Source organism: Populus trichocarpa, chromosome 18 (genome assembly GCF_000002775.5).
Source record: "Populus trichocarpa isolate Nisqually-1 chromosome 18, P.trichocarpa_v4.1, whole genome shotgun sequence".
NCBI lineage: Eukaryota > Viridiplantae > Streptophyta > Magnoliopsida > Malpighiales > Salicaceae > Populus > Populus trichocarpa.
This window is the reverse complement of record NC_037302.2, coordinates 7,907,672-7,934,454: the sequence shown is the minus strand read 5'-3', so window position 1 is coordinate 7,934,454 and position 26,783 is coordinate 7,907,672. Positions and strand designations below refer to the sequence as shown.

General features: G+C 32.0%; 2 protein-coding genes across 4 annotated transcripts; one reads left to right on the top strand and one right to left on the bottom strand.

Moving 5' to 3' along the window:
* Positions 1-3,590: 3,590 nt before the first annotated feature.
* Positions 3,591-5,873, bottom strand: LOC18107694 (glycylpeptide N-tetradecanoyltransferase 1). Its single transcript, XM_006371933.3, has 2 exons — positions 5,679-5,873; positions 3,591-5,414 (listed from the first exon to the last, which is right to left on the bottom strand). The coding sequence occupies exon 2, from the start codon at positions 5,366-5,368 to the stop codon at positions 4,058-4,060; it is 1,311 nt and encodes a 436-aa protein (XP_006371995.2). The 5' UTR covers positions 5,369-5,414; positions 5,679-5,873; the 3' UTR covers positions 3,591-4,057.
* Positions 5,874-12,616: 6,743 nt separating this feature from the next.
* On the top strand, positions 12,617-24,274 carry LOC18107695 (diacylglycerol O-acyltransferase 1). 3 transcript variants are annotated; one of them, XM_052449148.1, is made up of 16 exons: positions 12,617-13,229; positions 13,314-13,394; positions 13,520-13,593; positions 13,766-13,841; positions 13,978-14,045; positions 14,954-15,077; positions 15,336-15,434; positions 16,613-16,714; positions 16,814-16,950; positions 17,456-17,537; positions 17,647-17,667; positions 18,578-18,636; positions 20,467-20,514; positions 23,229-23,291; positions 23,468-23,521; positions 23,840-23,935. In XM_052449148.1, the coding sequence occupies exons 1-15, from the start codon at positions 12,951-12,953 to the stop codon at positions 23,475-23,477; spliced, it is 1,323 nt and encodes a 440-aa protein (XP_052305108.1). In that variant the 5' UTR covers positions 12,617-12,950; the 3' UTR covers positions 23,478-23,521; positions 23,840-23,935. The 3 variants fall into 3 exon arrangements, with proteins under 3 accessions (XP_052305108.1, XP_052305107.1, XP_006371996.3); XM_006371934.3 differs by having other exon boundaries at positions 12,626-13,229; positions 18,574-18,636; positions 23,840-24,274; XM_052449147.1 differs by lacking the exons at positions 13,766-13,841; positions 13,978-14,045 and having other exon boundaries at positions 12,621-13,229; positions 18,574-18,636; positions 23,840-24,274.
* The last annotated feature ends 2,509 nt before the right edge of the window (positions 24,275-26,783 follow it).

Below are 26,783 nucleotides of genomic sequence, written 5' to 3'. Positions count from 1 at the left end.
TCTTGATTCGCAAACCAAAATTCCCTTGATCTGCTAGACAAAGTATGGTTGTTCCTGAAAATCTATTAGAATGTGCAAATGCAGTCTGCATGACAAGGAAGCATGAGCTTTGATTATGGCCTTTCATCTTTTAGTTTGATGCTCTATAATGTGTCAACAATGACCGAGTCAGACCGCGCCGAGTGATGATAACATTGTCTAGAAAAGGATGCATGACTAGTTCCAGGTACGGGAGGAACCGAAAAACTGTTGGGCGTTCTCTTTCTCTGTTTTTTCACTGGTCAGGATTTACAGCATCTTTGAAATTGTGGGACCAATAAGATTTAAAGTTTTTTTTATTTAAAAATACATCAAATAATTTTTTTTTATTTTTTAAAAATTATATTTATTATTAGCATATCAAAATAATTTAAAAACATAAAAAAATTATTTTAAACAAAAAAAATCAAAACTTTTTGGAAGAACTCTCTTAGTTTAGAAATAGACGCGATACTTTTTATTTGACAGGATGAACAAAATAACCGATAAATTAATTAAACCGAGAAAATTAAAAAAAAATAATTGAAAAAACCGAATCATGAAAAAAAACTAATTAAACTGATTAGAATATTTAAAAACAAATTAATTAGTTTGGTTTTGGTTTTTTTAATATATTTTATAATATTTTAATTTGATTATTTTTATAAATAAAAATTAAATCGAATAAAAAATCATCACCCCTGTTATTTGATGGAACTTTATCAAGCATTCAGTCACCTTGGCATGGCATGGGAGCTCAGAAACATTGATGATTGACATCACTCGGCTGTGTCCAACAACAAAGGGTTCTTGCTTTGTGCGTTCTCTCCATCCTTTTCTTTTCTTTTTTTTGTTCTTTTTACCCCCTAGTAAACTGTGACTTCAATACAAGCCTCGTGATGCAATAACGTTAATTGCCTTGCTCCTCTTAGATCTTATGTATTACTACATAGGTAGTTCGCAATTGTCTATAATCGGATTATTATTAAGGAGTAACAAAAATGTAGGATCCTAGTTATTGATTTAAATGGGTTTAATAATCTTGATTAATTTAATAATATGATTAATAAAAACACCAATAATAATTAAAAAAAAGCCAATAATTAATTAAAAAAATGAATGTTTGTCAATATTATAAAAGAATACTCTCTAAATATTCTTAAAATGTATCAACAATCTTATTTGATAATAATAATAATTAAAATGAATGACAATGAGATAACCTCATAAAGAAAAAAATGAAAAAAAAATCGAAGTTCAATTACAGTCCGGTCGTGAGACCGGGATAACCTTTCACATAAAAAGTTGAATAAAACATCAAGGGTCAACTCTCAAGGGAACAAAATGATGAAAAACAAAACTGAAAAAAAAATTAATTTAAAAAAATATGGAAAAACAATCAGTTAACTCGACTAACCCGTGATTTGGGATATAAGATTGAGATAACCCCACATAAAAAAAAAAACAAAAAACAATTCATGAAGTTTAAGGCCAAATAATTTAATGTTGAATGATGAAATTGAAAGTAAAAAACAACTTTAAAAATAGGACCTAAAAAATTACCAAAGTTAAATCGAGTTAATTTTTGAAATCTTTGACCTGGGTCATGAGATCAGAATTACCCTATAAATGAAAAACATAAAAAAAATCACGAAGGAAAATTCATAATCGTCCAAAATTAAAAAGTAAAACAAATAGCAATCACAACAAAAAAGGACCAAATCTAGTATGATAACTAAATAAAAAAATAATGAGGGACTGAATTGAAAAATAAAAAAAATCAGGAAAAGAATAAAAAAAATATAACAATCAAAAGAATAAGAATAAGAACCAAGTCGAATACAAAAATTAAATGAAAAAAAATGATAAGGGATGAAATTGAAAAAAAATTAACTTAGAAAAAATGAAAAGAAAAACAAATAGTAATTAAAAGAATAAGAACCAAAATTGATGCAAACATAAAATGAAAGGACACATTTAATTTTTGAAAAAGGCAAGTGTGAAATTCAAGTCGAGAAGAGAGAAAAAAAAAAATTCATTGGAGTCCAACTGTTATTCCGCCATGCATATACGTCTGACAACCAAAAGGAGGACAACGCAATGCTTCCAACGCCATCATAAAAGACAATGTTTTACCGTCGGGAGACACCGCATGCATAGCCCAAAGAGCATGAATGTCTCTCACTCGCTAGCATGTGCATATCACGCACTAGCCATCTTTTTTTAAAATTATATTTATATTTGTTAAAAAACTAAATTGCCCTTCATTGAAATTGATTATAACTAAAAAAATCATGATAAAAATAAGAAAAAGTATTTGGATGTCATTGTTTTTTTTTAAAAAAAAAAACAATGTAACCATTGCAATATGCAATCAAAGAGTTAGAAGACTAAAAAGCAACTGGACCATTGTTTTTTTTTTTAACTTTTAAGAATATTTAAGTCATTTCATTATGCATTTTAAATGTTAAAGGTTCAATAGGGCTTGTTTGGGAGTGTGGTTGTGGTTGTTTTTCAAAGTGTTTTTCATTCTGAAATGCATCAAAATGATATTTTTTTAAAAAAAATATTATTTTTGAGATCAGCGCATCAAAACGATCCAAAACATATAAAAAAACTGAATTTTTTGGAAACACGGGTTGGTCCGCGTTTCCAAACGCTCCCTTGTTCATGATCAATATGATAATAACAAATGAACCCTATAAAAAAATTTATTTTATCCCTAATAATTAGTTAAATGATTTTGTTTGAGAATGGTAAAATAATCATTTCATTGTTTCAATTTATAGTGAATTGTGTTTGGTTGTACTAGAGAAATTTTATGATGTTAAGAGAATAACTAATGTCATCTTATTAGTTATTCTCTAGAATTATTTTGAATTAAAAAAATAAATAGATATGCTTATAGCTTTTTAGTAAATCATAAATTTTATTATTTCTTTTTTATATTTGTTTTTTTTAAAATAATTAATAAAAATAACACTAATTAATTACATGGTGGCTAACGAGAATCGGAGTCATGATGCTATTTCCACAACATGATTCGATGGATGAAAAATCAAATAAAACCTCTGAAATTTGAACGGAGACCATCAAGATCTTTTTCTGAATTCTGTTTCTAAAACATGATGTCATGTCATGCAGTAGTAGCAGAAATAGCGAGCTCTCCTTACCAGTTTCTGTTGCTTTGCCAGTCAACCGGAGAAACTACTAAGATAGGTCGCCATGACTGTGGAAACAGCTATCTTGGATATGTCAATAAACAAAATCGACTGATGCAGCGATCCAGGACTTTAACCATAGATACGAATACAGTTTACAGATGGTATTACAGCCCATTGATTTTAATGTAGAGCAACATCCCCACCCCAAGTATCTTCAGACTTTAGACCATCCATCGTTGTGTGGGAGATGGGAGATCCAAATATGGAAAGCAACTCATCAGAACAAACTTAGTTAATGTCAAAGAAGATCAGATATATAGCAATAGATAATGAAAAGACCTCGTGTGACCTTAGGCAATAAATAAAGCATACTATTGTCTGTGGCATGAAGGGGAAGAAAAAAAAAAGTTGGCGACATGAACCCTGAATAAAAGGGTTATTCAAGCTCTCAACAATTTTTTTCGTGTCCAGAGAACATACTGAATAGCGAATAACATTGCAATTGCCTCAAAAACTTAAGCTTATGGAAACACAAGCTTTTTTTCTCAAATACAGTGCATAATCTGATCCTAGTGCTGAGGGAAAACAAAAATACGGGCAACCACATACCCATTCAATCAAAGATACTACAGAACGCACTTGAGGGTCTAGCTGCTGTGGTCAACCGTGTGACTTGTTCCGCCCCCGTCCCGGGTTCGACCCTCTATGTGCACGCCTGTCACCCCCGCGGTGCCTTACCTGCTCCTGGGCTTGCAGGATGTCCAGTGGGCCGTGGGGAATAGTCGTGGTGCGCGTAAGCTGGCCCGGACACCCCACGTAAATCAAAAAAAAAAAAAAAAAAAGATACTACAGAACCAACTTCCAGATATTTCAATCTATAAGAGGACAAGCCCCAGTTCCGAGGGTCTCAAGGCATGCTGTAAGCGGTAATTGTAAAGATAGTAGTGTAGTTGCCCATCACCTGGTCCAAATTTCAGTTCTTTCAGGAAAGACTCGTTATGCATGACATCCAATGCATTAAAAACATCAAAATCCTTCTGCTTGGCAACAATCAGTGCATCATTCATTAACTGAAGCAATGGAGTCTTCACGCTAACATTGTAATATGAATAGGCAGCTTTCAACGTCAAGTAATTCTGGTTGCCTAGGATAGAGGATGGAAGCGTGTAGAAGCTGCAGAAGTCAGTGATCTCATGAGTCTCTGGACTCTCAACCAAGTAACTATCAACCACGTTCTCAGTTGGAAGAAGCCAGTGCTCCACATCATTCTCATCAAAATCAGGTGCAACAACAAACTGGCTCAAGTAATTTCTTAGCAACCTTGTAACAGCAGGTACATCACGAAGTTCCATTTTTCTAAATCCAGGGGTGGCGGGGGAATCTGGTAACTTGTAGAGTTTTATTGTCCGACTCATTGTCATCCTTGCACCAAGCCTTGAAAAGCCAACATCAATAAGCTTCTTCGGGTTCAAAGACCTGTGCCAATACTGACAGGTTGTTATTGGTGTTGGAAGAACCACGCCAGCAGTATATGCTGCTTGCCAAATATTCTCTAAATGAACCCTCCTAGTAACCTCCTTAATCATAACAGGGGCAAGTCTCTTCGACCGAAGCTTCTTATGAACACACAAGAAATTGATCTCAACCATTTTCACAACTTCATCACGCACCCGAATCCTTGCAGGGACACCTGTGATGAAAGCAACGAGCTTCTGGGAAGCTTTGGCACGAACCCCAATGTGCCAGCTTGGATAGTAACCCGGGGGACACAAAGCCCATCTAAGAAACTCCTGTGAGTAATTAAACCTAAACATGTTCTCATCATCTTCAACATAGTTGTTTTTCAAGAGATTATAGACCTCATTGCAAGTCTCCTCGGACTCCATGTCACAGGTGGTCCATTCATACTGAGTAGGGAGATTGTATGGTTCTTGTTTAACTTCAGATAGCGGGGTTGGAGGCTCAATAGGGCCCTCGGGCAAACTTGAATCACCAATGTCTTTGAATTGACCAACAGGTTGACTTTCCCAGAACTTGTGTGTCTTGCCTAAGGAAATGGAGTCCTGAAACCTACGGGCTATAGTTGCGAGGGAGCTATCTTCCTTGGCAATTAGGTTCGTCTCAGAATCATGATCTGGGTTTTCTTTCGAAGACACAGGTGGTGAATTGTTATTGTTATCGGCCATTTCAGCAAATGGATTCTAACAGGAGCGAGAATTAATGGAAAATTTCCTATCAAATGAAAGAAAACTTGATATAAAACACCAAAGTAAAACGAATAAACAAAGTGTAACAGCGAATGCAGAAATCAGTAGAATCAATGTATTGAGACTCGTATGTTGTAATTTTTGTTCATACAAGTACCCATCCTTCTTGTTCCACTTGACCCATTACCACATACACAAAAACAAAAGGAAAAGAAAAATTCAGATCTACTACGACATAGGCTGACAGATCTATAAGAATATGATGAAGAGATTGAGATTATCAACTTACGCTGCAGAAGCTTTGCAAGAATAGACCTTCACGTTACTGCAAATCTCCTGATGGTTTTGAGAGGAGAGGAGAGGAGAGGAGCAATCAGATTCTCATAGCCAATTTCGTTCACATTGTTTGGGGAGGCGGCTAAAAAGATGCTTATTTCTCGTTTTGATTTGGGGACTGTAGCGCGTGGGGGTTTGTGAGGATTTAACCCCTGGGACTCTGGGAGGGTAATTTATGCTTTTTTGTTTTTTTTTTTTCTTTTATTAGTTTTTGAGAGTGTTTGTTTGTCAGCATAAAGCATATAATATAAGCTTTTTCATGAGACACGCCGCTCTTTGAATGAAAGTGGGACGGAGGAAGAAGGTTATGTTAAATTCAGCATTTATGATTTATGAAATTAAATTAGACTTCGTAAATTGTTTTTATAATATGAATTATATATATTTATGATAAATAATAATACAAATTATATACCAAATAATTTTTTTTTTAAGTGATGTGACTTCCATTCGTACTGTATGAAATCCGTCTGCAACAAAATGCATGTTCATGACATGCGATAAAAATGGATCGTAGGCATCCCAAATCCGGTTTTGCAAGCTGGTGCGCGCAAAGAGAATGCGAGTTTAGGGAACGGTTTTTTATTATTATTATTATTTTCATTTTCTTACATCAATGATGATAAAATAAATAAATCAAAATAATTTTAAATTATAAATATAGTAAAAATAACTCAAAATAGATAATATAAGTTAAAATCCATAAAGATTAAAAATTTTGATTCAATTTCCCAACAATTTTTTTCAGTAAAAAATTATTCCTAATCAAACAAATTTATAACTTCTTTACAAGTCAAAAGATTAAAAATAAATAGCTTAAATCAATTTGTAAAAATCTTACCCAACTTAGACGACTAGGTATTTTTTTAAAAAATATGTTGGAAACTTGTTTAATTAAAATAATTTAATTAAATTATGGGTAAATAAAAAATTAATAAAAAGAACCATTTGTTTTCCTATTCAAAGAACCCTTGGTTTTCCTAAATTTAACTATTGATTTATAGTGGCTAATTAAATATTGATAATAGTGGGAATTAATTCTTATTAATTCTTCAACATTTTAACTTTCAAAATACACTATAAAAAATGTGCTGAAAAAAAAATTTCTAATTTGATTTTTTCATATTTTTTCACTCTTTCTCGTCTCATTTTTAGCATTTTCATTCTCTTTTATATTTTTGTTTTTCCAGAGTTTAGGTTTATACTTTGTTGAGAGATATTTAAGTTCTTTTATTTTGATTTAAGCACCTTATTTAGAAGTGTATTTAAACTAAGATGGTGTTTTAAAATCTTGAGAGACATATTGCAAACATCCTAGTTGCACAAGTAAAGGGTAATAAAACCTTAAAGACAAAGGATTTATCGTTAACAATAACAAAAGTTTCATTTCTTTAAAGTGTTTAAACAAGTAAGTATTCTTTTTTATTTTAATTTAAGCATTGTTATTTTTTTTATTTCAACCTACACGACCTGACCATCACGTTTTGCCTTAAAATTATACGTGTACTTTAATCTTGTATATATTGCAAGTTTTAATATATGCTTGGTATGCATGCTAGTATTTTTTTATCATATTTATATTAAAAGCAGGCACCCGACATTGTAGGGACTTGCCCTCTTTCCTAGAAGAGAAAGATTTTTTTATAGGGAAAATATCTTAAACTTATAAAAAATAGTTGCCACCTGCTATTAAGGTTACTAGAAACCCTAACTAGTATTCAGAATTTTAAAGTAAATGATTGATTATGCTAGAGAAAACATATTATCAAACTAAAGCATCATACTTGAAGTAAGTTGCATTTCTACTCATCTTTTATTCCTAATAATATGTTGTGCCTAATATTAGTGGTCTATCTATTGGGTGATAGCGGGTCTACTGCAATGAGTTAAACCCTGAGTATGTATAAGCTTATCCATTATAAAGTTCATATCATTTTGGTTACTTTAAATTGTTTGGTGAATTGACATGTCTACAATTGTTTACCGTTGATCATAATATGTGATTGTCAATAGTCTATTAAGCTTTGTCAATAAATAATTAGGTGGGCTTTTATCAATCCCATTAAAATCATCCCTTGTTATAGGAAAAGTTGTTACTAAACATTTTGTTTATGTAATAGTGGATCATGGATAATGACCTATTTATGTTTATTTATCCTATAGTATCAAGGTTCACTTATAATTTTTATTTAATAAGATTTTTGCACTTAAGTCCCTAAATATCCAAACAATAATAATTATAAGTTGATCTACTTAGTGGTAGAATCTAGTTGCATGAACATTTAAAATTTGCTAAAGAAATTAATACCTAAGGTGTTACTCCTCATTGACATTTAGAATTTGCTCGTTATGAGTATATTTATCTCAAACACTATAAGTAATAACAAAAAAAAATATTATATTCAACATGGTTTTAATTTTTTTATAGGGGTTTTGGAATGTCAGCTCATATAGGTCTTTTTAATGTGGGTCAAATCTCAATGGGTTTTATAAGCAAGTTATAAAACCCAAAATGGATGCATGCAATATGACAAATATTTTTTTTAAAAAAAATAAATACATGCATAAAAATAAAAATACTAAAAAGATGACTAATGATTACCAGAACTTGCATGAAAAATAAATAAATGCAATTTTGTTTTATGTGTGAGAGGCTTGGCCAAAATGCATGATCGAAAAAAGAATTTTTAAAGATTTTGACATTACAAAGCAATAAAAAAAAAATCCATATTTACTATCAATGATTAAGGGAAATCCTAGACAAATTGTCCACTAAAAGTTTTATGGATAAAATATTTAAATCCCCATACATAAAATTACAGTTACATGGTACTTTCATGAACAAACCTTGACAGGAACATAACATATAAAAAAAAGGAAGCATGATTCCTAAGTAAGGCAAAATATAAGGAGAAGTTCAACAAAACCTAAACTCCTAAAAATGTATGTTCATATTGGATTTTTCAAGAAAGAAGAGAGAAAAGTTTCCTCCTTATCACATATAATCAAGGAAAAGAAAATAAAAGATTATGAGAGTTCTTATGCGCAATGACATTTCTTAAAATAACATGTTCTTTAATCCATGCATTTCACATGCATGCCCTATATATAAATAAAACACAACCTCCTTTCTTGTTTTAAGGGAAGAAAAACTAAGGATTAAAACTAACCCTTTTACACAAAAATAGGCAGTCACATGAAGAGGAGAACCGCTGACTTATCAACCTTTCACCCTTAAGAAAACCAACCTCTCAAACGATCATTCTCTACTAACAGGTCCAACACATGACTAGAATTTAAAGAAAAGACTCGACTACCCTATATACCCTATATACTTTCATCAATGCCTACCTCATGTTTGCTTGCATGTTTTTACCAAAAACATAGTATACACTTGTTAACTAAAAAAACAAATGCATGGTAAGCAAAACAAAAAACCTACATAAAACCATGCTTTTATTTTTGTGAAATCCTAAACATAAAGATTGCTCATTTATTCCAAAAGAAATATTGTCACTTTCATGTTTTACCAAACAACCTCAAGCTTACACTTATTAACTACGAGAGAAAAAGTTTATAACACTGCAAAGTGAAACATAACTTAGGCTTTTTATGACTTCTCATTCAGCTTACAAACACTCATAGGTATTAACTTTCCTTGTGTGAAACACAAAACCATGATAAGAATCCTTTTTTTTCATGGAAACATCATGCTTCTAGGGCTATCACATTAGGAGAATTTGCAAATCTAGTTACTGTCATTAAAAAAATGTTGGTTTCCTTCTTCTTTTTTTATCTCTCTTTTTAAGAAAAAAAAGGCATTTATTATATATAAAAGAGAATAAATCATATGTTGTTTGACTACTAGATTTGCAAGGCATAAAACCCCCAAAAAAAAGGCATGCAAAGGAAAATAAAACAAATAATGAAACAAAAAAGTGAATGCTGAAATAACACAAATTGCATCCTAAAAACCTGTTACCTGTCATATTTAACTCTCGAACAATATGATACAAAAGAATGAAAGACATAATTTTTATATAAATATGAATCTTAAGAACAAAAAGACTTAACCATATCCACATTCATACCTCAAAGCCAAAGACTTTTAAAAATTATACCTTACATACACAAGAAGAGAAAATAATATGTTCAAACCTAGACATATTATTATGAAGATGTATGTTTGAGACTACAACCTCATAAAAAATAAACTAGAACAAATTACGAAGACCAATTTTATAATAAATTAAATGGTGAAGGATAAAATTGAGAAGAATAAGCCAAAAAAGATTTAGTCGAAAGAAAAATATTTAGAAGATGTAATTAAAAAATAGGATAAAGGAAAAAAAAAAGGACTTGACCAGATGGGTCCACCTTGAAACTTCTTGACTTGACCTCTTGTCTAGCATGAGTTTAAAATTAATCTCATGGGAGTTGCCTTGACGTGACTCAACCAACTTGGTGGGTAAAAAAAAAAAAACCTAAACAAGTAAAAAGCATGGTTTGACTTAAAAAAATAATCAGGATGACATTTTTCTTTTTGAATATTGAAACAATGATATATTAGATCAACTTCGACTTTGTGGATTAACGGCTTGAACCTGTGATTCGAATCGTTGACCCCACTGGATTTAACAATTTTTTTAACTATTTATTATTTAATGATGTGATAATAGAAATAGGTGATTGTAAAATTGAGCACCACTCAAATGTTGAGACATTTGTTTAAGACTATGATAATCTCATAAAAAGTAAACTGAAACAAATTATGAAGACCAATTGAAAATCAATGAAATATGTAAGGATGAAATTGAAAAAAAACATTCCATTGAAATTTATATATATAAAAAGTGGGGGTACCCCCCCCCCCGCCAAATAAAAAGGCACAATGGAGAAAAAAAGAGCACACTTGAAAAAGTAATTATCAAACTAACACAATTTGATGGGTTGAGCAGTAGCATCTGCGCGATTTAAAATGCACAAGTCTCACTTGCACAACCAGCTAACATGTCTATTTTTCTACGTGTTTAGCGTGTGTGATACATGCGCCAACAAGTTTATTTTTTTTTCTAGCGTGTGTAGTACACACACCAACAGGTGGAGTATGCCACCACCTTTAGGCGACGCGTGTGCCTCACTACCAACTTCAAAGTTGGAGCACAATGGAGGAAAAAAGAGCACAATTGAAAAAGTAATTATCAAACTAACACAATTTGATGGGTTGAGCAGGTAGCATCTGCGTGATTTAAAATGCACAAGTCTCACTTGCACAACCAGCTAGCATGTCTATTTTTCTACGTGTTTAGCGTGTGTGATACATGCGCCAACAAGTTTATTTTTTTTTCTAGCGTGTGTACACACACCAACAGGTGGAGTATGCCATCACCTTTAGGCAACGCGTGTGCCTCACTACCAGCTCCAAAGTTGGAGCACAATGGAGGAAAAAAGAGCACAATTGAAAAAGTAATTATCAAACTAACACAATTTGATGGGTTGAGCAGGTAGCATCTGCGCGATTTAAAATGCACAAGTCTCACTTGTACAACCAGCTAGCATGTCTATTTTTCTACGTGTTTAGCGTGTGTGATACATGCGCCAACAAGTTTATTTTTTTTGCTAGCGTGTGGAGTATACACACCAACAGGTGGAGTATGCCACCGCCTTTAGGCGACGCGTGTGCCTCATTACCAGCTTTAAAGTTGGCTTTTATTAATGTTTATGGATTCGTTTTGTTGAGATATTTTTTATGGTAAAATTAATTAAATATAAAAATTAAAGGACCAAATAAAGAAATAAGCCAAAAAGAATTGTATGGAAATTTTTTTCCTTAAAAGCGCAAGTGAGACATGCACATTTCAAATAACACATACTTGACCTAAGAGATCCATTTAACGATGCTAGTTTGAGAATTTCTTTTTAATTGTTCTATTTTGAATATTTTTTCTATGTCGTGCTATTTTGAAATAAAAGTAAGGTTGTCAATTCTGTAGTGATTGCGTTTTGTTTTTTTAATTGGAATAGTATGTTTCGGTTTCAAAGCGTTTCAGGATTATACTGTTATATATATATATATAAAATTCAAAATATTAATTCAACAAACATAATTTCAATTTAAATTCAAAGATAAACTAACTTGAAATTATACAATTCAAAACTCAAACACAAGAAAAAAAGTGAAAGTTGAATCGATATGACCCGATTGACTCGATGGGTTTTTGAACACAATAAAATGACAGTTTTAAACAAAATTATAAATTTAAATAAAATTACTAAAATATCATCGGAGTCTCGTAAGACCTTTCTAAAGTCTGATTGACCTAAAATTTTAACCAGGAATATAAAAATATGTAAGAAGACTTATAATATTTTAATTCAATCCAATAATCAAATTAAAATATATAATTGATAATTAAAATTAGATAATATTATAAAAACAAAAAAAATAATACTATTTGACCAGAATAAAACGTTAGGAATGGAACCAAAATGTTCAAACTGGAATTTTAGTGAAATTTTCAGATCAACCTAAAATTCTGAACAAGATAAAATCTATCCTAATTTATTCTATTTTTTAAACTGAAACAGATAGACTACGTATTAGAAACGGAATGAAATTGACTTCCTTGCGTAAAAGTAGATAAGGTCAAATAAAGGAGGAAAGTTCGTATTCACAAGATATTAAAAAGAAAAAGAAAAAGAAAAGGAAAGCCACTACCTCGACCCACAGATTTTATTCCAATTATTAGAGGACCCAAAAATCTACAAGGCAATAAATGCACGCATACATGAACCATGAACATGAAGGAAAAAAGGGGCAAATATTTGAAGAGTTGACTGAGACCTTTTCCTTGTCCTTGCCTGCGTGGCGGTTCCTCTCTCTCTCTCTCTCTGAAACAAACACTCCCGAGCTCCATGAACCACTAGACCGCCCATGCGCGACAAATGAATAAAAAATGTAAAAAATTGCAACGCCGCTATCTCTAAAACCGGTTTCCTGTGGACACCGCACCCTCTTTGCATAATCACCATTCCTTATCACCCCAAAACCGACAATGAATGAATAAATAAATAAATAAATATTCCAATTTCCATGAACGTTTCTTTCTTTTCTTTTCTTTTTTAATAATAAAAAATTACCCGTATTAAACAAGAAAATACGTTATAATTTTTCACTGTATGCCCTGCACTGCAGTTGAGTTTGTTTTTTTAACATATTTAAATCATGGCGGAGTCAGAGTCACCGGAGAATCGTATAGCGGCAATGGAAAGTACATCTTCCTCGACGTCAGATCTCAACTTCTCTATTCGACGGAGGTCTACAGTCATGGACTCGGCTTCGACGGAAATGATGGGATCGGAGGGTTTGAAAAGTAGTGGTAAAGCATGCGATAAGGTTAAGATTGAGAAGCAATCAGATATGAAATTCAATTATCGGCCATCAATGCCCGCTCATAGTGGTGTTAGAGAGAGTCCTCTTAGTTCTGATGCTATTTTTAAACAAGTATGGATTGTTTTTCTTTCTTCTTCTTAATTTGCATTTTATGGATGGATAGATTTTGTCTTTACTACAATTTTGTGGCTGCAGAGTCATGCAGGTCTCTTCAATCTCTGTATAGTAGTGCTTGTGGCTGTAAACAGCAGGCTTATCATTGAAAATTTAATCAAGGTTGTTCTTTCCCCCTTTTTTCCGTGTGAACTTTCATGTTTTGTTTTGTTTTTAGGTGGGAGAGGTGATACAGGCGTGTTTTCTGTAATTTATAATGTTAAGGGCTTATTATTATTTTTTTGCAGTACGGCTGGTTAATCAATTCAGGATTTTGGTTTAGTTCAAAATCATTAAGAGACTGGCCCCTGTTTATGTGCTGGTAATTTCTACCTTTTCATTCTATTTGATTGATGAAGATTGTTTTCGTTTTTTTTTTGGTTTTGACTCGGAATTTCTTCATATGTTAAGGATTTGTAATCCCTTTTAGAAATCGAATGGGATTCTTTCCCTTTTCACAAGAAGTGTCTCTCTCATTATTGCTATTATTACAGTCTTAGTCTTCCAGCATTCCCTCTCGCGGCCTATCTCGTTGAGAAGTTGGCATATCGAAATTGTATATCTGAACTTGTAAGTGCTGGAAGTCTGATTATTTTGCACGTTGCCATTAATAGAGCTGGCTTATTATAATTCCTCAAATAAATAACACGCAATCTATTGTGGAGCCTGATTTGGTTTGAAGCTAACTTTAAGTTTAAAATTGCAGGTTGTTGTTTTCCTTCATATAATCATCACCACAGCATCACTTTTGTATCCAGTTTTAGTAATTCTCAGGTTTTTTTTTTTTATTCATTTGCTTTTCCATGTTCTTTTTTGTTATGTACTGCAAAATTAAGTGATGAGCAACTGTTAACTTATCACACTTGGAACTTAATGGCCTATATGTGGCCCAAAGGATTTGCATATTTGCCATGGTTTCATAAGAATGAAAAATAGTACTCCACCACAAAATTGCATCCCTCTTGAAAATTAGATATTCTAAAAAAGTTGAGTTCATGTTTAGGAAGATTTCTTTAAGAATCTTGAGGTTTGGCATAGCTAGCTTTGAAAGAATTTGGTTGTCATATCAAAGAAGAATGCAAAAGGAAACACTATTGTTGGAAACACACGGCGAGGATTGAAAGATATTGATAGCTGGCTCATGACTTGCATTTTGCACAGATTATTGTATAGTATTGTGAAACAATTGATCTGAAAAATAATACAGAACAACTGATAACAATAGAGCATTAAAATAGTCAAGGTTTTTATAGACAAGAAAAAAAAATGCATTTTAAATTGCACAAGCACAGAGGTGGGTTTATCTAACTGAAGGTGCTAAGTTCACTTTCGATTCTTCACGTTATATTCTTAGCAATTGATACTAGATATTTTAGTTCTCTGATTAATGGTATAAGAGGTTGGTGGAAAATAAATCCTCAAGCATCAGAATTTTTGCAAGTTTGTAAATTATGCAGTTCCATTTCGTTGAGCCCTCTCTCTCTCCCCAATGCAAACTTTAGAATGCCAGAACTATTGTCGGGGTAATTTATTGTGCAAGCATAACATGACACCTTTTTTTCCTCTCAAAGTGGAACTGATAAGCCAAATGTCTTAATAACTTTGTTCTTGTAGGGCATTATCATTCTTACTCATTAGATGTTAACAAAGACACTCAAGTAGTCTTTGGCTAAATTGTGCAGGTGTGATTCTGCTTTACTATCTGGTGGCACATTAATGCTCTTTGCTTGCATTGTGTGGTTGAAATTGGTATCTTTTGCACATACAAGCTCTGATATGAGAGCAATTGCCAAGTCAATTGATAAGGTAAATATACCTGAAAAAGCTTAGCAGGTTTCTTTACCAGGATTTTCACTCGAAAGCTATTGTATTGTCTCCTATATAAGATTACAAATTGAAGAATTGAGAAAATGTACTGGAAGTAACTAGCAGATGTGTTATCATCACTTTTTATCTTTGTTTTTTTCTTCCACTATCACCACACATTAAATATTTCTCACTTTATCGAAGTTAATCAATCGGTTCCTCCCAGCCATTATTCACCGAGGTCCTGTTTGATTTCAGGAAAATACCGCATCCATTTCTTCGAATGCAGATAATTCTTATGATGCTAACTTTAAGAGTTTGGTCTACTTCATGGTGGCTCCCACATTATGTTACCAGGTAATGAGTCTTGTTCTTCCACAAATATTCCGATTGCTGTTTACATTATTAGATTTTTATCAACTCTTACTTGCTCATCTTGTATTACCTCATGATATTCAATTTATTTCCAAGTATTCTGGAGGATACATGGCAATAATAAGACCTTTTTTCTTGTTACAAGAGAATAAAAGAAAAGGAACTAGGACATATATGGAGGAATGTCTCCCTGCATAAATGCAATGAGAAGACTTTGCTCTGACAATTGGGTTTATTATCCTGTATATGGAACGATTGGTGCAGAGTAGTTTTTAACCCTGAATTGTGCGATATTTCTGCATTTCCTCAACCTGCTGAAAATATTTTTATGTTATCTCTGTTGTATAGGATTGACTATGTTTTGAATGTCCTCGTTGCCTTGCTTGGCCATTGGGTGTCTCATTTTCATCAGTTTTTAAGATTTTAGGATGCATCCAAGAAGCTTTGTTTTCAGATGCATTTATGGTTATTTTTGTTTGCGTTTTTTCCCCAGTTTCAGGAGTTTGGGTTTAAATTCCTTGCTGTAGATGTACTAAATATTGCAACCATCCTTCTTATGTTAATCTTGTGCTGTTATGTTGGGAACATATTTGCAGATTCAAATGATGAGGAGGCATGATTAAGTATAGTTAAACTGCTATTCTACTATTAAGTTATTATGTTCTCATGGCAAGTTACTTTTTATAGAGAGAATTGTCAGAAACTGAGAGTATGAATGTATGATAAAGCAAGTTAGAGAATGTCCTAGAAAGAAAGCCAAGAGGTAATAATGATGGCTCACCAGTCCCTTGGAATATCAGCTAAGGAAACTTCTAGAAAGATCAGCTTTACATAAAGAACAATTCTATTCCATCTCTGGATAAAAGATAGTGGGTAAAGATCCTTGAAATTTGCTCTGTTATAATCGGCCAAAATTACTAACATTTAAAATAGAATCTAGCTTTTTATGTGGTCATTAATTTCTTTAAGACTAGTGTTAATGTATGGGCCTTTCTTCTGGTAATGCTCTGTTTCATGGCCCGAACTTATATATAGCTTTTGCATTGTGTTTGTGTGGCTATAGCTTATAAATAGGACTTCTTTCTCTAGCATGTGGTTGCTATATCTTGTCCTTGTTTTTGGGTTCTCTTATTTTCGCCCTCCATGCATTGTCATTGCAGTCAAGCTATCCTCGTTCTGCATCTGTTCGAAAGGGTTGGGTGGTTCGACAATTTGTCAAGTTAATAATATTTACTGGATTCATGGGATTTATCATAGAACAAGTAAGTAGAACTTCACATTTAAACTAGTTCTATATGCTCTTGTCTTTTATGAAATAAAGGCATGCATTCATGACAATTTTGGTGGGTGTAATTCTGCAGTATATCAATCCTATTGTTCAGAACTCGCAGCACCCTTTGAAAGGAAATCTCTTGTATGCCATTGAGAGGGTCTTGAAGCTCTCGGTTCCTAATTTATATGTTTGGCTCTGCATGTTCTACTGCTTTTTCCACTTGTGGTGAGTGAACTTTTTTTTTTCTTTTCTATATTCATGGATATTTTCCCCTTTGTTGTAAAAATTATATTAATTGCCAAAAATGTTATCTAATTGTTTTATTAGTACCACAAAGCTTGTTGTTATAGCTGTAGTGAGTTCACCTTGATGGCTTCAGTGCAATTTGTGGCTTCTTTTGGTTCTCTGGATTGTAGTTGTAGCTCTATTGGACAAATTTACTTCAGCAACCCTGAACTACGTTCCCTTCAAAATATTTCTATTATAAATTTTTCTCCTAACAAGTAACAAAATTTTTTAACTGTTTGCAGATTCCTTTGTAATAAGAGCAATTTGTTGAAAGTTTCTTATTAGTTTGTTTAATGCATAATTTTTATTTCCTAGCATGATTTCTGAAGTTTTGGCACATTTTCTGGAAATTTATGCTAGATTTCTTCGATCTCATAAAGGGTGAACTTTAGGACCAGGTTCATCTCTTTGGTTTTAGTTAAATACTGTTTTGCATTTGTAGGTTAAATATACTTGCCGAGCTCCTTCGCTTTGGTGATCGGGAGTTCTACAAGGATTGGTGGAATGCAAGAACTGTTGAAGAGGTAAGAACTCCTTTTCTGGAAGTTTTTTCTTTATTTTGTATATATCAACAATCCTTTGCTTATTTTCTTTACATTTCAAATGTGTTTCTGGAATTGTGGCTTTGATCAGTACTGGAGAATGTGGAATATGGTACGTTTCTATACTTCAAACTCTTTAATTTATATCAGATTATGGAGACATGTGTTTACTGGTAATGAATTTCTTTTGTAAAATGAATAATTCCGTGGAAAATTAATTCCAGGAAAATGAAATTTTATGACCGTGGAAAATGAGGATAAAAATATTTTCCAGTGCTTATTGTGCACTGAAAAATGACTTTCTTTTCTTTGTTATCCATTTTTCATAATAAACTTTTGGGCAAACATACAGGCTGAATCTATGTTATGGATCGATATGGTCAAGCACGAAATGTTTTGTGTTTTAGCAGTTATGTGTACCAAAATTTATTCTTGTTTTAGATATATAACATGAATGGTGTGGAACTCTTACACATACTACCTTAGAAGTTACCATAACTTTTTAATTAATTCAAGAGCCTTGAGAGGAAAAATGTTATTTCCATTTTAAAAGAGAAAATGTAAAATGTAAAGGAGCTATGAAATTGGAAAACATCTATATGAATTATTTTTTTGTAGTTGCGTAGTTGGCTATTAGATCATGAAGGGGGGAAAGATGCTATATCTATTTATTTGATTCTGGGCCATGGTTACCATGTGCCTTTTGAATTTAGTTGTTAGTTAACGCTATGACTGAACAACAAGGGATGTCTATTAGTTGCAAATTGTTATATACGAATGAAAATTGTGTCGTCATAAAGATATTAGATTGAAAGTCTTCAATTCAATTTAAACTTTAATCCGTGTTGGAGGAAATATTTTTTTTGTTGCTGCAGTTGTCAGCAAGACCATGGTAATCAATTCTTATTGTAATACTGTAGTTATTATAATGAAAAGAAGATGTGCTGCTTACAGAAGCAAACACACACACAGTCTAGCTGGCCAAGCATATCTCTAATTGAATCCTCATTTTTTACAGCCAGTTCATAAGTGGATGGTTCGCCATATCTATTTTCCATGTTTACGGAATAAAATACCAAAGGTAACTTCCCTTTCTCTCTGTGGGACTGTAACCAATACTTTATTTGTTAGAAAGTAAATGAAAATTTCTTTTTTTTACTGTATTTGTTTCTCTGCATATGTCATAATAAATTTTCCATTTCATGTTTGATGATGTTATAAAGTGACCCATGGATTGCAAGACATGTTACAATTTGGTTTATCTTGCAATTCTTTCTTTATTGAACCTTCTTTCCAACATTCTTTTTATTCTTTCTGCTAATTCCAAAAGAAAAAAAATAGGTCAGAATAACAAATATAGAAACTTTAAACCTCTAATTATGATAATTGTTGACCATAGCTTTTGGAAGAAAGATGATGCACAGAATATGAAGGGGGTTATCCTAATGTTTATCACATTTTCCTTATTCTTTATTTTATCTAAAAAATCTCACATACTTAAATGTAAAGTAGTACTTCAACTTAGAAAAATATCATATAAAAACTGGACATCCAAACATGGTTTATATCAATGGGTTTGGGTATCGGCACCCAGGTTCTCATATACCTGTTTCATACCTTGATGGTTCGAACCCCATATCATTCCCATATGCTACAGGTGTGATAATCAGTTATGGATTAGTCAGGTGCTCGATGGATAGGGAACATTGCTATTCCTACCTTTGTCATTGTGCTTTAAGTTGGTTCTTTTGTGCTTCAGGTCTATATTCTTATACTTCAGGTCTAGTGCTTTCAGGTTTCTTGAATTCTGTTCTGTACTGCCCCAAGAGCATAACTTTGTGCATGAACTCCAACCTGAACTTTGCAATTCAAGACTTTTGTGTTGTGGCTCCATATCTACCCAGTTTTTTATTTTTCCCTTCCTTTTAAACATCTCTTCCGAGTTCAAATGAAAAATTTTCCATCTCCACTACATACCTTGGCTCTTCAAGGTGATGTCTAAGTTTCAAGTCAAGGACCTATAAGTTACCTTGATTCTTCTAGAGGAGGTCCATCTTATGTAAATGTATCTAGGATTGATGTGATGCACAAAAGAGATTTGAAGATGAATTAATAAGCTAAGAAGAGAGAGAGAAAAAAAAAGGGAGCTAAGAAGAAGAAGCCAAAGAAAGAGAAGAAAATGCTGAAGAAGAGAGAATGGGGGTTGAAAAAAACTGCAACTTTGCAATTTTTATTCAACTCATCAACAACTGTCTAACGTTTAGAAAATTAGGATATAAATACTAAAACCTTAACTAGAACAAACAATTAGGTTTATAGCCCAATAAATAAAATACTCAACAGTAATTAAATCAAGCCCAATAAATAAAGTCTAATTAATATATCTCAATTAAAAGTTCAAATAAATTAAACCAATACATAAGCTAAAACCCAATCTCTCAATGGTTTGACCCTTCATCATCTATGATCATACGAGTACATAAACAATGTCTCGGGTCCGGTGTCCCAACCATGATACCTGAATATCTGGATTTTATTTGTACTTTTGCAACTTTGATGATATCCATCAATGATGTGGATACATCTGTGCAGTTTATTTTCTTTTGATACTTTTGTAACTTAGGAGCCATTGTAGTCTGCAACAGTTTATTTTCTTTTTAATGACATTGACATTACATGATGCAAGCTTGCTTTTCTTTTTAATGGCTTTATGGCCATTATTGTGAGTCATTTTTGCATGTTTATATTTGAATAACAGTGTAGGCCACTCTTGTGGCACATTATTGAATGGCTGCCTGTTATTAACTAAGCGTTTCCATGTGATTCTATATACTGTTAGCCAAAATCTCTATTTGCGATACTCTATTGGCTGCTACTCACAATTATCCTTTTTTTCCCATTATCATTGCAGTGGGCAGCCTTACTTATTGCCTTCTTTGTCTCAGCTGTATTTCATGAGGTATTATTGGTTTGACATTTTATTTTTGTTATTTGATGACTTTTCCTTTTAACTAATTTATCTCATAGTTGGTCGTGTGGTTGCATAGAGAATTGAATTCTCGTATATTTATTTTTTGGTTATAGAAGAGTATCATTTCTAGGAAGCATCAACCATGATATGTATATACGATATGATACTAATACTTTATTACTTCAAATTTCTGGAATTTTAGGATATGATAGGTTATGGATACTTTCATTAAAAAAATAATTTTATAATGTACTTTCTCATATTTATTCTAAATAATTATTCAAATTAAATAAAAATATATTTAAAATATGAGAAAAATTAATTTGTTTGAATAATACCAATAATGACAGTTAAGATAGCATATCGCATTTGTCATTTTATTTTACAAGATTCATCCATTAAAATAAAATAAAATTGGAAGCTTTGTGGGTTGATAGAAGCAAACTATAGCTATTTGGAAGCTTTTTTTTTTTTTTTACTATTTCACATTGCTTGTAAATGAGTAAACCTGCTCAACTCTTTGTAATCTGCTATCTTCAATTCCCCCCCTTTTTGCAACCAATAGCCAACAAGCAATCCATGAAGCACAATACCATTTTTTAGCTGTTCTGTGTCACATTCTTCGACTATTCTCTGCATTTATTCAAAAAATTCGTTCTGCCTTTTATCACACAAGCAAGCACATAAAAAGAAAAGCCTCAATTATTTTTAATAGAATTGATGATTAGCGGCACTAAAAAAAATCTTTTCATTGAAACTAAATTTCCTAGAACTAAAGCACACCCACGAACAATTGAACATACCTTGAGTCCTCCTTTTACATATAAGAACTTTTGCATCATAAGAAGAATGGTTGAATCCCATTCCCTTTGTCATCATAAAAACATTGAATTGGCAGAAACTCCCAATACATTTGCACAAGAAAACAAAGGAGCAATGTTTCATGCAAGTCAAGAAGATGCTTGATGAGCTCCGGAGGACTGAAGTATGAATGATACATGAAAATTAAATACAATGAATTGAAACTACTTCTAGTAGATATTATATGACCATATCTGTCAAATTTACCTCTTAGGATTCGTTATTTCAATTCTAGAGCTCAAATTTGACACCAGAAAACTTGAAAACCTTTATTGATTTGTGAAATAAAAACCCACCGAGATGGAGGAGAGATTTTCATTCAAACTTGGGGTGACATTAAAATTAAGGTTTCTCTTGGGGATTTGAAAAACTATAACAACAAAAAATAATAGGGGGTTTGTCCTTAATTCGAAATACACGAGATTAAACATAAGTAATTGTAATGTCATTTGGATTTTCAAAGAAAAAAAATTGATTAGGGTTAGGCTTTCTCTCACTGATTTTTTTTCTGCTCTTTTTCTGATTTCAATCTCAGTCAAATCTTCGAAAGGATCTTCTACACATTTGATTGATGATTTTGGTTTCAATTTTACTCAGATTCTCATTTAATTTGGGTTAGGTTTAGGCTTGTTTGCTTCTCTGATATTGAAGAGGGAAACAAGATGGTTCAGAGAGGGAGACTGTGTCCGGAAAATTTTGGGTGAAATGCTTTGCTGCAACATGTGAATTTTTTTTTTGTCTCAGGCTACTTTTTTCTTTTTAGATTTCCACGAACAGAACCACAAACATCATTTGATGAAGGAGTAAATTGTAATATATGGGAAATTAGAGTACAAAGTGTTACCACACTCAAACCATAAGGTGATTAACGTAATTTACCGTGATATTTAGTGTTCATTGATTTTGGATTTGGCAAGTATCTGATATGAATTGGGTAGTACCGGAACAAGTATAGTATTGAATACTATACATGTTGCGATACATGAGGCATTTTGAATTATCTGTTCTTCCCTATTCATTGACTCATACAGACACCTGATGTAAAACCAAGGATTGTGTTTAGGGATTCATCACTCCTTTTCTTTTCAGTCTTGATGGCTAGAGTGATTTTATGTTGAACTTATTTGGGTTAACTGCAACTATTGAAAGTTCGACTTTGAACAAGATAAAACGAAATGTGAACAAATTACAGAGCAAAGAAACTGATTGTCCTAAAGTAAGCAGGAAATTAAAATCCTGATAAAATATTACCTTTTAATAAAAATAATAACAAAGTCCTAAAATTTTATCTAAATAATAATAGAACTCTAAACGCACTTAAGTAAACTTTCTTGTTCCCATATTTTATCAGTAGCTGGCAGGGTTGACACTTATGTGATGGTCTTTTATTGGAATCAAAATTATAGGAAATGAAAGGAGAAAATTATCAGAAATAATTTTAAAAATTTGTCGATTTGAAATAAACTAGTGTAGGCTATATTCCTTTGTTGTGCTGTAAAATGTTAAATTTGCTGGTGACAAAAGATGGTTCCTATTGCAATTAATGCTACTGACGTGGGTTCAACTGTTACCTAGTTAACATTTCATAGAAAATATAAGGTGGGAAATATATTCATGTAGCGGATCCAACTTGATTGGGATAAGAAAGTAGTTGAGGCAGATGTACTCATACCTGATTTGTCTCGCTGAGGAATGTAGTGATTCCAATTTAGCGATAGATTAATACCTCAGCTTTTATAGTAATTGCTTGCTGTAGAATCTTGAAATGGTGCACCTTTGGGTCATATAATAATTTCAGTTGCACTGATGTACTTATGTGGCATTTGTTATTAACTATGCAGTTGTGTATTGCTGTTCCTTGCCACATGTTCAAGCTCTGGGCATTTATTGGAATTATGTTTCAGGTAAGATAGTTCTGACTACTGACTGCCAGAAGTGTGTTTATCTGACTGTTTTAAAATCAGTTATCTGCTTGCTCCCCACCCCCTAAAAGAAGAAAAGGAAGACAGAAAAGTAATCATCTTAAGTGTGCTGGATTACCTAATGGAGTACATGGTTTCCTTTTGCTCGTTTGGATCAGGTTCCCTTAGTGGTGATCACAAAATTCCTTCAAAATAAGTTCAAAAGCTCAATGGTATGTCTATTTTTTCATCTCATTAATAGAAAGCATATTTTAGTGCGCATATATCTTGTCAGCGTCAAAGTTCCATGAAACAATCATCCATATGGAAAGGGAAACAGGTTAAAATCTGGAACATTTGATATAGCAGATAACCAATTCTGCTATATTCCATCTTAAAATCTATTTGAGGTTCTCGCTGGCATCGTTCATGGACCGAGTTGGTAGTATATTGCTATGGAGTAAAAGAAAAAGCAAACTCCAATAATTAATTGTTCAGTAATCTATTCTAGTCTTCTAGTCCATGACAGAATATTACTCGTTTCATGACAGGTGGGCAATATGATCTTCTGGTTATTTTTCAGCATTCTTGGTCAACCTATGTGTGTGCTTCTATATTACCATGACTTGATGAATCGGAAAGGGAAAACTGAATGAAGATGACAAATGCGGTATGGTAGAGATCGTCAAGATGAACAAAATGCACGGTTATGATAGTAGAGCAGGCATTAGGTGTGCCTTTTCTTATGTATTCTGCAGGAGAAATTGACTCGATTTTGTTGAGTCGAGAGATGGTCTCTTCAGGACTTTTATTTTTATGTATCTCAATTGACGTGCAAGCAATTTTGGAAGTACAAGCACTGGCAATTAAAATGCCAATGCAACAGTGGATCTGTTGTGTTGGTTAATCATTTCCAGAAATTTGTAAATGTTTCGTGTTCCGTCTTTTGCTTCAAAGGAAATAAAAAAAGAAGAAAATTTCTTCCCTTCCCAGTTATTATTCATCATAGCAATTACCTGTAAATGGTACAAGTGCTTCTCCATTTCTTCTGTGCTAAGAGGGTATTTGAAAGTGTGGTAGTGATTATATTTTAAAGTATTTTTTACTCGGAGATATATTAAAATAATATATTTTTTAATTTTTTTTAAATTTATTTTTACACAAGCACAAGAAATAAATGTTACTAGTACTTCTCCATTCCCCTCCTTTTTTGATTGGATACTTTTGTTCATTTAATAGTTTGGTTTCACAAAATTGAATTAATTGTTTTTACATTCATTTTTTTTTGTTTGCGGGTCTTTTTTTTATTTCTATTTAGTAATTATAATTTAGTTTTATAAAATTAATATTTGATAAACTATGAATAATATTTGAAATTATAAACATATAATGCAAAGTGAAATGAAAGAAATATTAAATTTTTTTGATGGAAATGCAAAATAGGTCTAACTATTTTTTTTGTTAGCATCCATCATTTTCTTTGTTGATTGGATCTTTTGCTTCTCATTTAATAATCATTGTAGATTAGTTTTGCCAAATTGATGCTTAGTAAATCATAAAATGGTGTTTGAAATAATGAATATGAGAGACAATGTCATATGAACAAAATATCAAATAAAAAATGATAAAAATGCAACATAAAAGAAAAACACAATCCATTATGGTTGTAATAGCTATCCGTAATGTTTTTTTTTTAATATTTAAAAAATTTGATACTTTCATATTAAATGTACTTGAGATTGAATTTAATGTCTTGTTTCACTTGGTTTTATATAGATCTATTGATATTAAAAATAAGTTTTAACATTGAGTTAATACTCAATTTGAAAAAATAAAATAAAATTTTATTGATTCAAATCAATTAAAACTTTTAAAATTCAATTTCTAATTGAAATAAATATTCAATTTGTTTTTATAAATAAAATCTGTTTTAATTTCCTGACTCAATCTTTGATTAGAATCAACATATTTATTATCATTTATTTTTATTTATAATTTTTGATTTATTTTATTAAATACTCGTATAAACTTTTCCGTTTACAAATAATTTTTTTTATGATAAAAACAACGTTAATAATGCCTGCATCCTTTTTTATATTGAGGAAAAAAAATGTTCCATTACACTATCCATGGTGTAGTGCGAAAAATCAAACTATTTCTTGTAAAGTCATTTGAGTAATTATACTAATTGGAAAACTAGGAAGAAAAATACGCAACGCTTGAAGATTAACTTGCAAGATGAATGCAATATGTGCTGATAAATATAAATTACATGGTGAATATATATTTGAAAAAGCAAGGTGGATAATGTATAATTAAATAATAAATATTAGTTTAGATTTATAGTGATTGAATAACTATCTTTTAATGTATATTTATCATAAATAAATAGAAATCGAAGCATCTACACGTTTTTTTTCTTTTATATTTTCAATCCTAGTTATTTTGTGTATATTTTTGCTCATGATAAATATCACCTTTTCTCTTATCCTTTTGTAATTATGTTATTGTATGTTTTGTATAAATTCAAAATAAAATAAATTCGTCAACAAAGAAAATAAAAATAAACCCCAAAACATAAAGTATTTTACGTCATACAAAGTAAGAAAAACAAATTCCTATCTAAAAAAAAAAAAAATCGAAACCACATGGTCTTAGAAAAGATAAACAATTCCAACCTGTACCTGTAAAACCTCCAACTAGTTTATACTATGTTGTAGTTTATGGTTTATAGGCGAATGCCATATTGGAGTGGAGCAGAGTACAATGATGGTTAGGATTTCTTGGACGGTTAGGTTTTCTTGGGAGGTTTAAGGTCTACTATAAATACATACTATATAACCCTATTTCGACATAGTAAAAAATAAAAGCTCCTCGCTCTTGTATATGTAAACACATTGTCGAACTACGTTAAATCTTGTATTGAGAAATATGAAGAGATAATGCTTGAGGTAATCTTAATTGAATAACCACGTTAAACCACTTGTTGAGCATATGAGCTAATCTATGAGTTGTTGTATAAGAAACATGTAATGCATTTGAGTGAGCTAGCTGAAATAAAAGCAACAGGAGAAGCTGTTAAGAATTCCTAAACTAAGAAGGTCGAATTGTTGAAGAGAAAGCTCAACAAAGAAAAAATCAAGACAAAACATTTGGAGGAGAAGAACGTGCTGCACCACAATTAGATGATTGATACCAACAACAATCAACTGAACAGAAGCAACATGTTGCTATTAGAAAAGATAAGCAACATGGACGAGCATATCGAACGAGCTTCCGTCTATGCTAGAAGGATCTGTCTCAATACTCGGCAAGTGGGGAGAGATCTTCATCGATATCAACAAAGTATAGCTGAGATTGGTGCTTTTCTTAGAGATATAGGAAATATAGGCTTTGCTTCCCCCCTGTAAATGATGATGAATGAATGTAAAAGCTGTTATTGAATATTAATAAAAAGGGCTTGGACCCAACCTTTTTAACAATATATTGTACTAG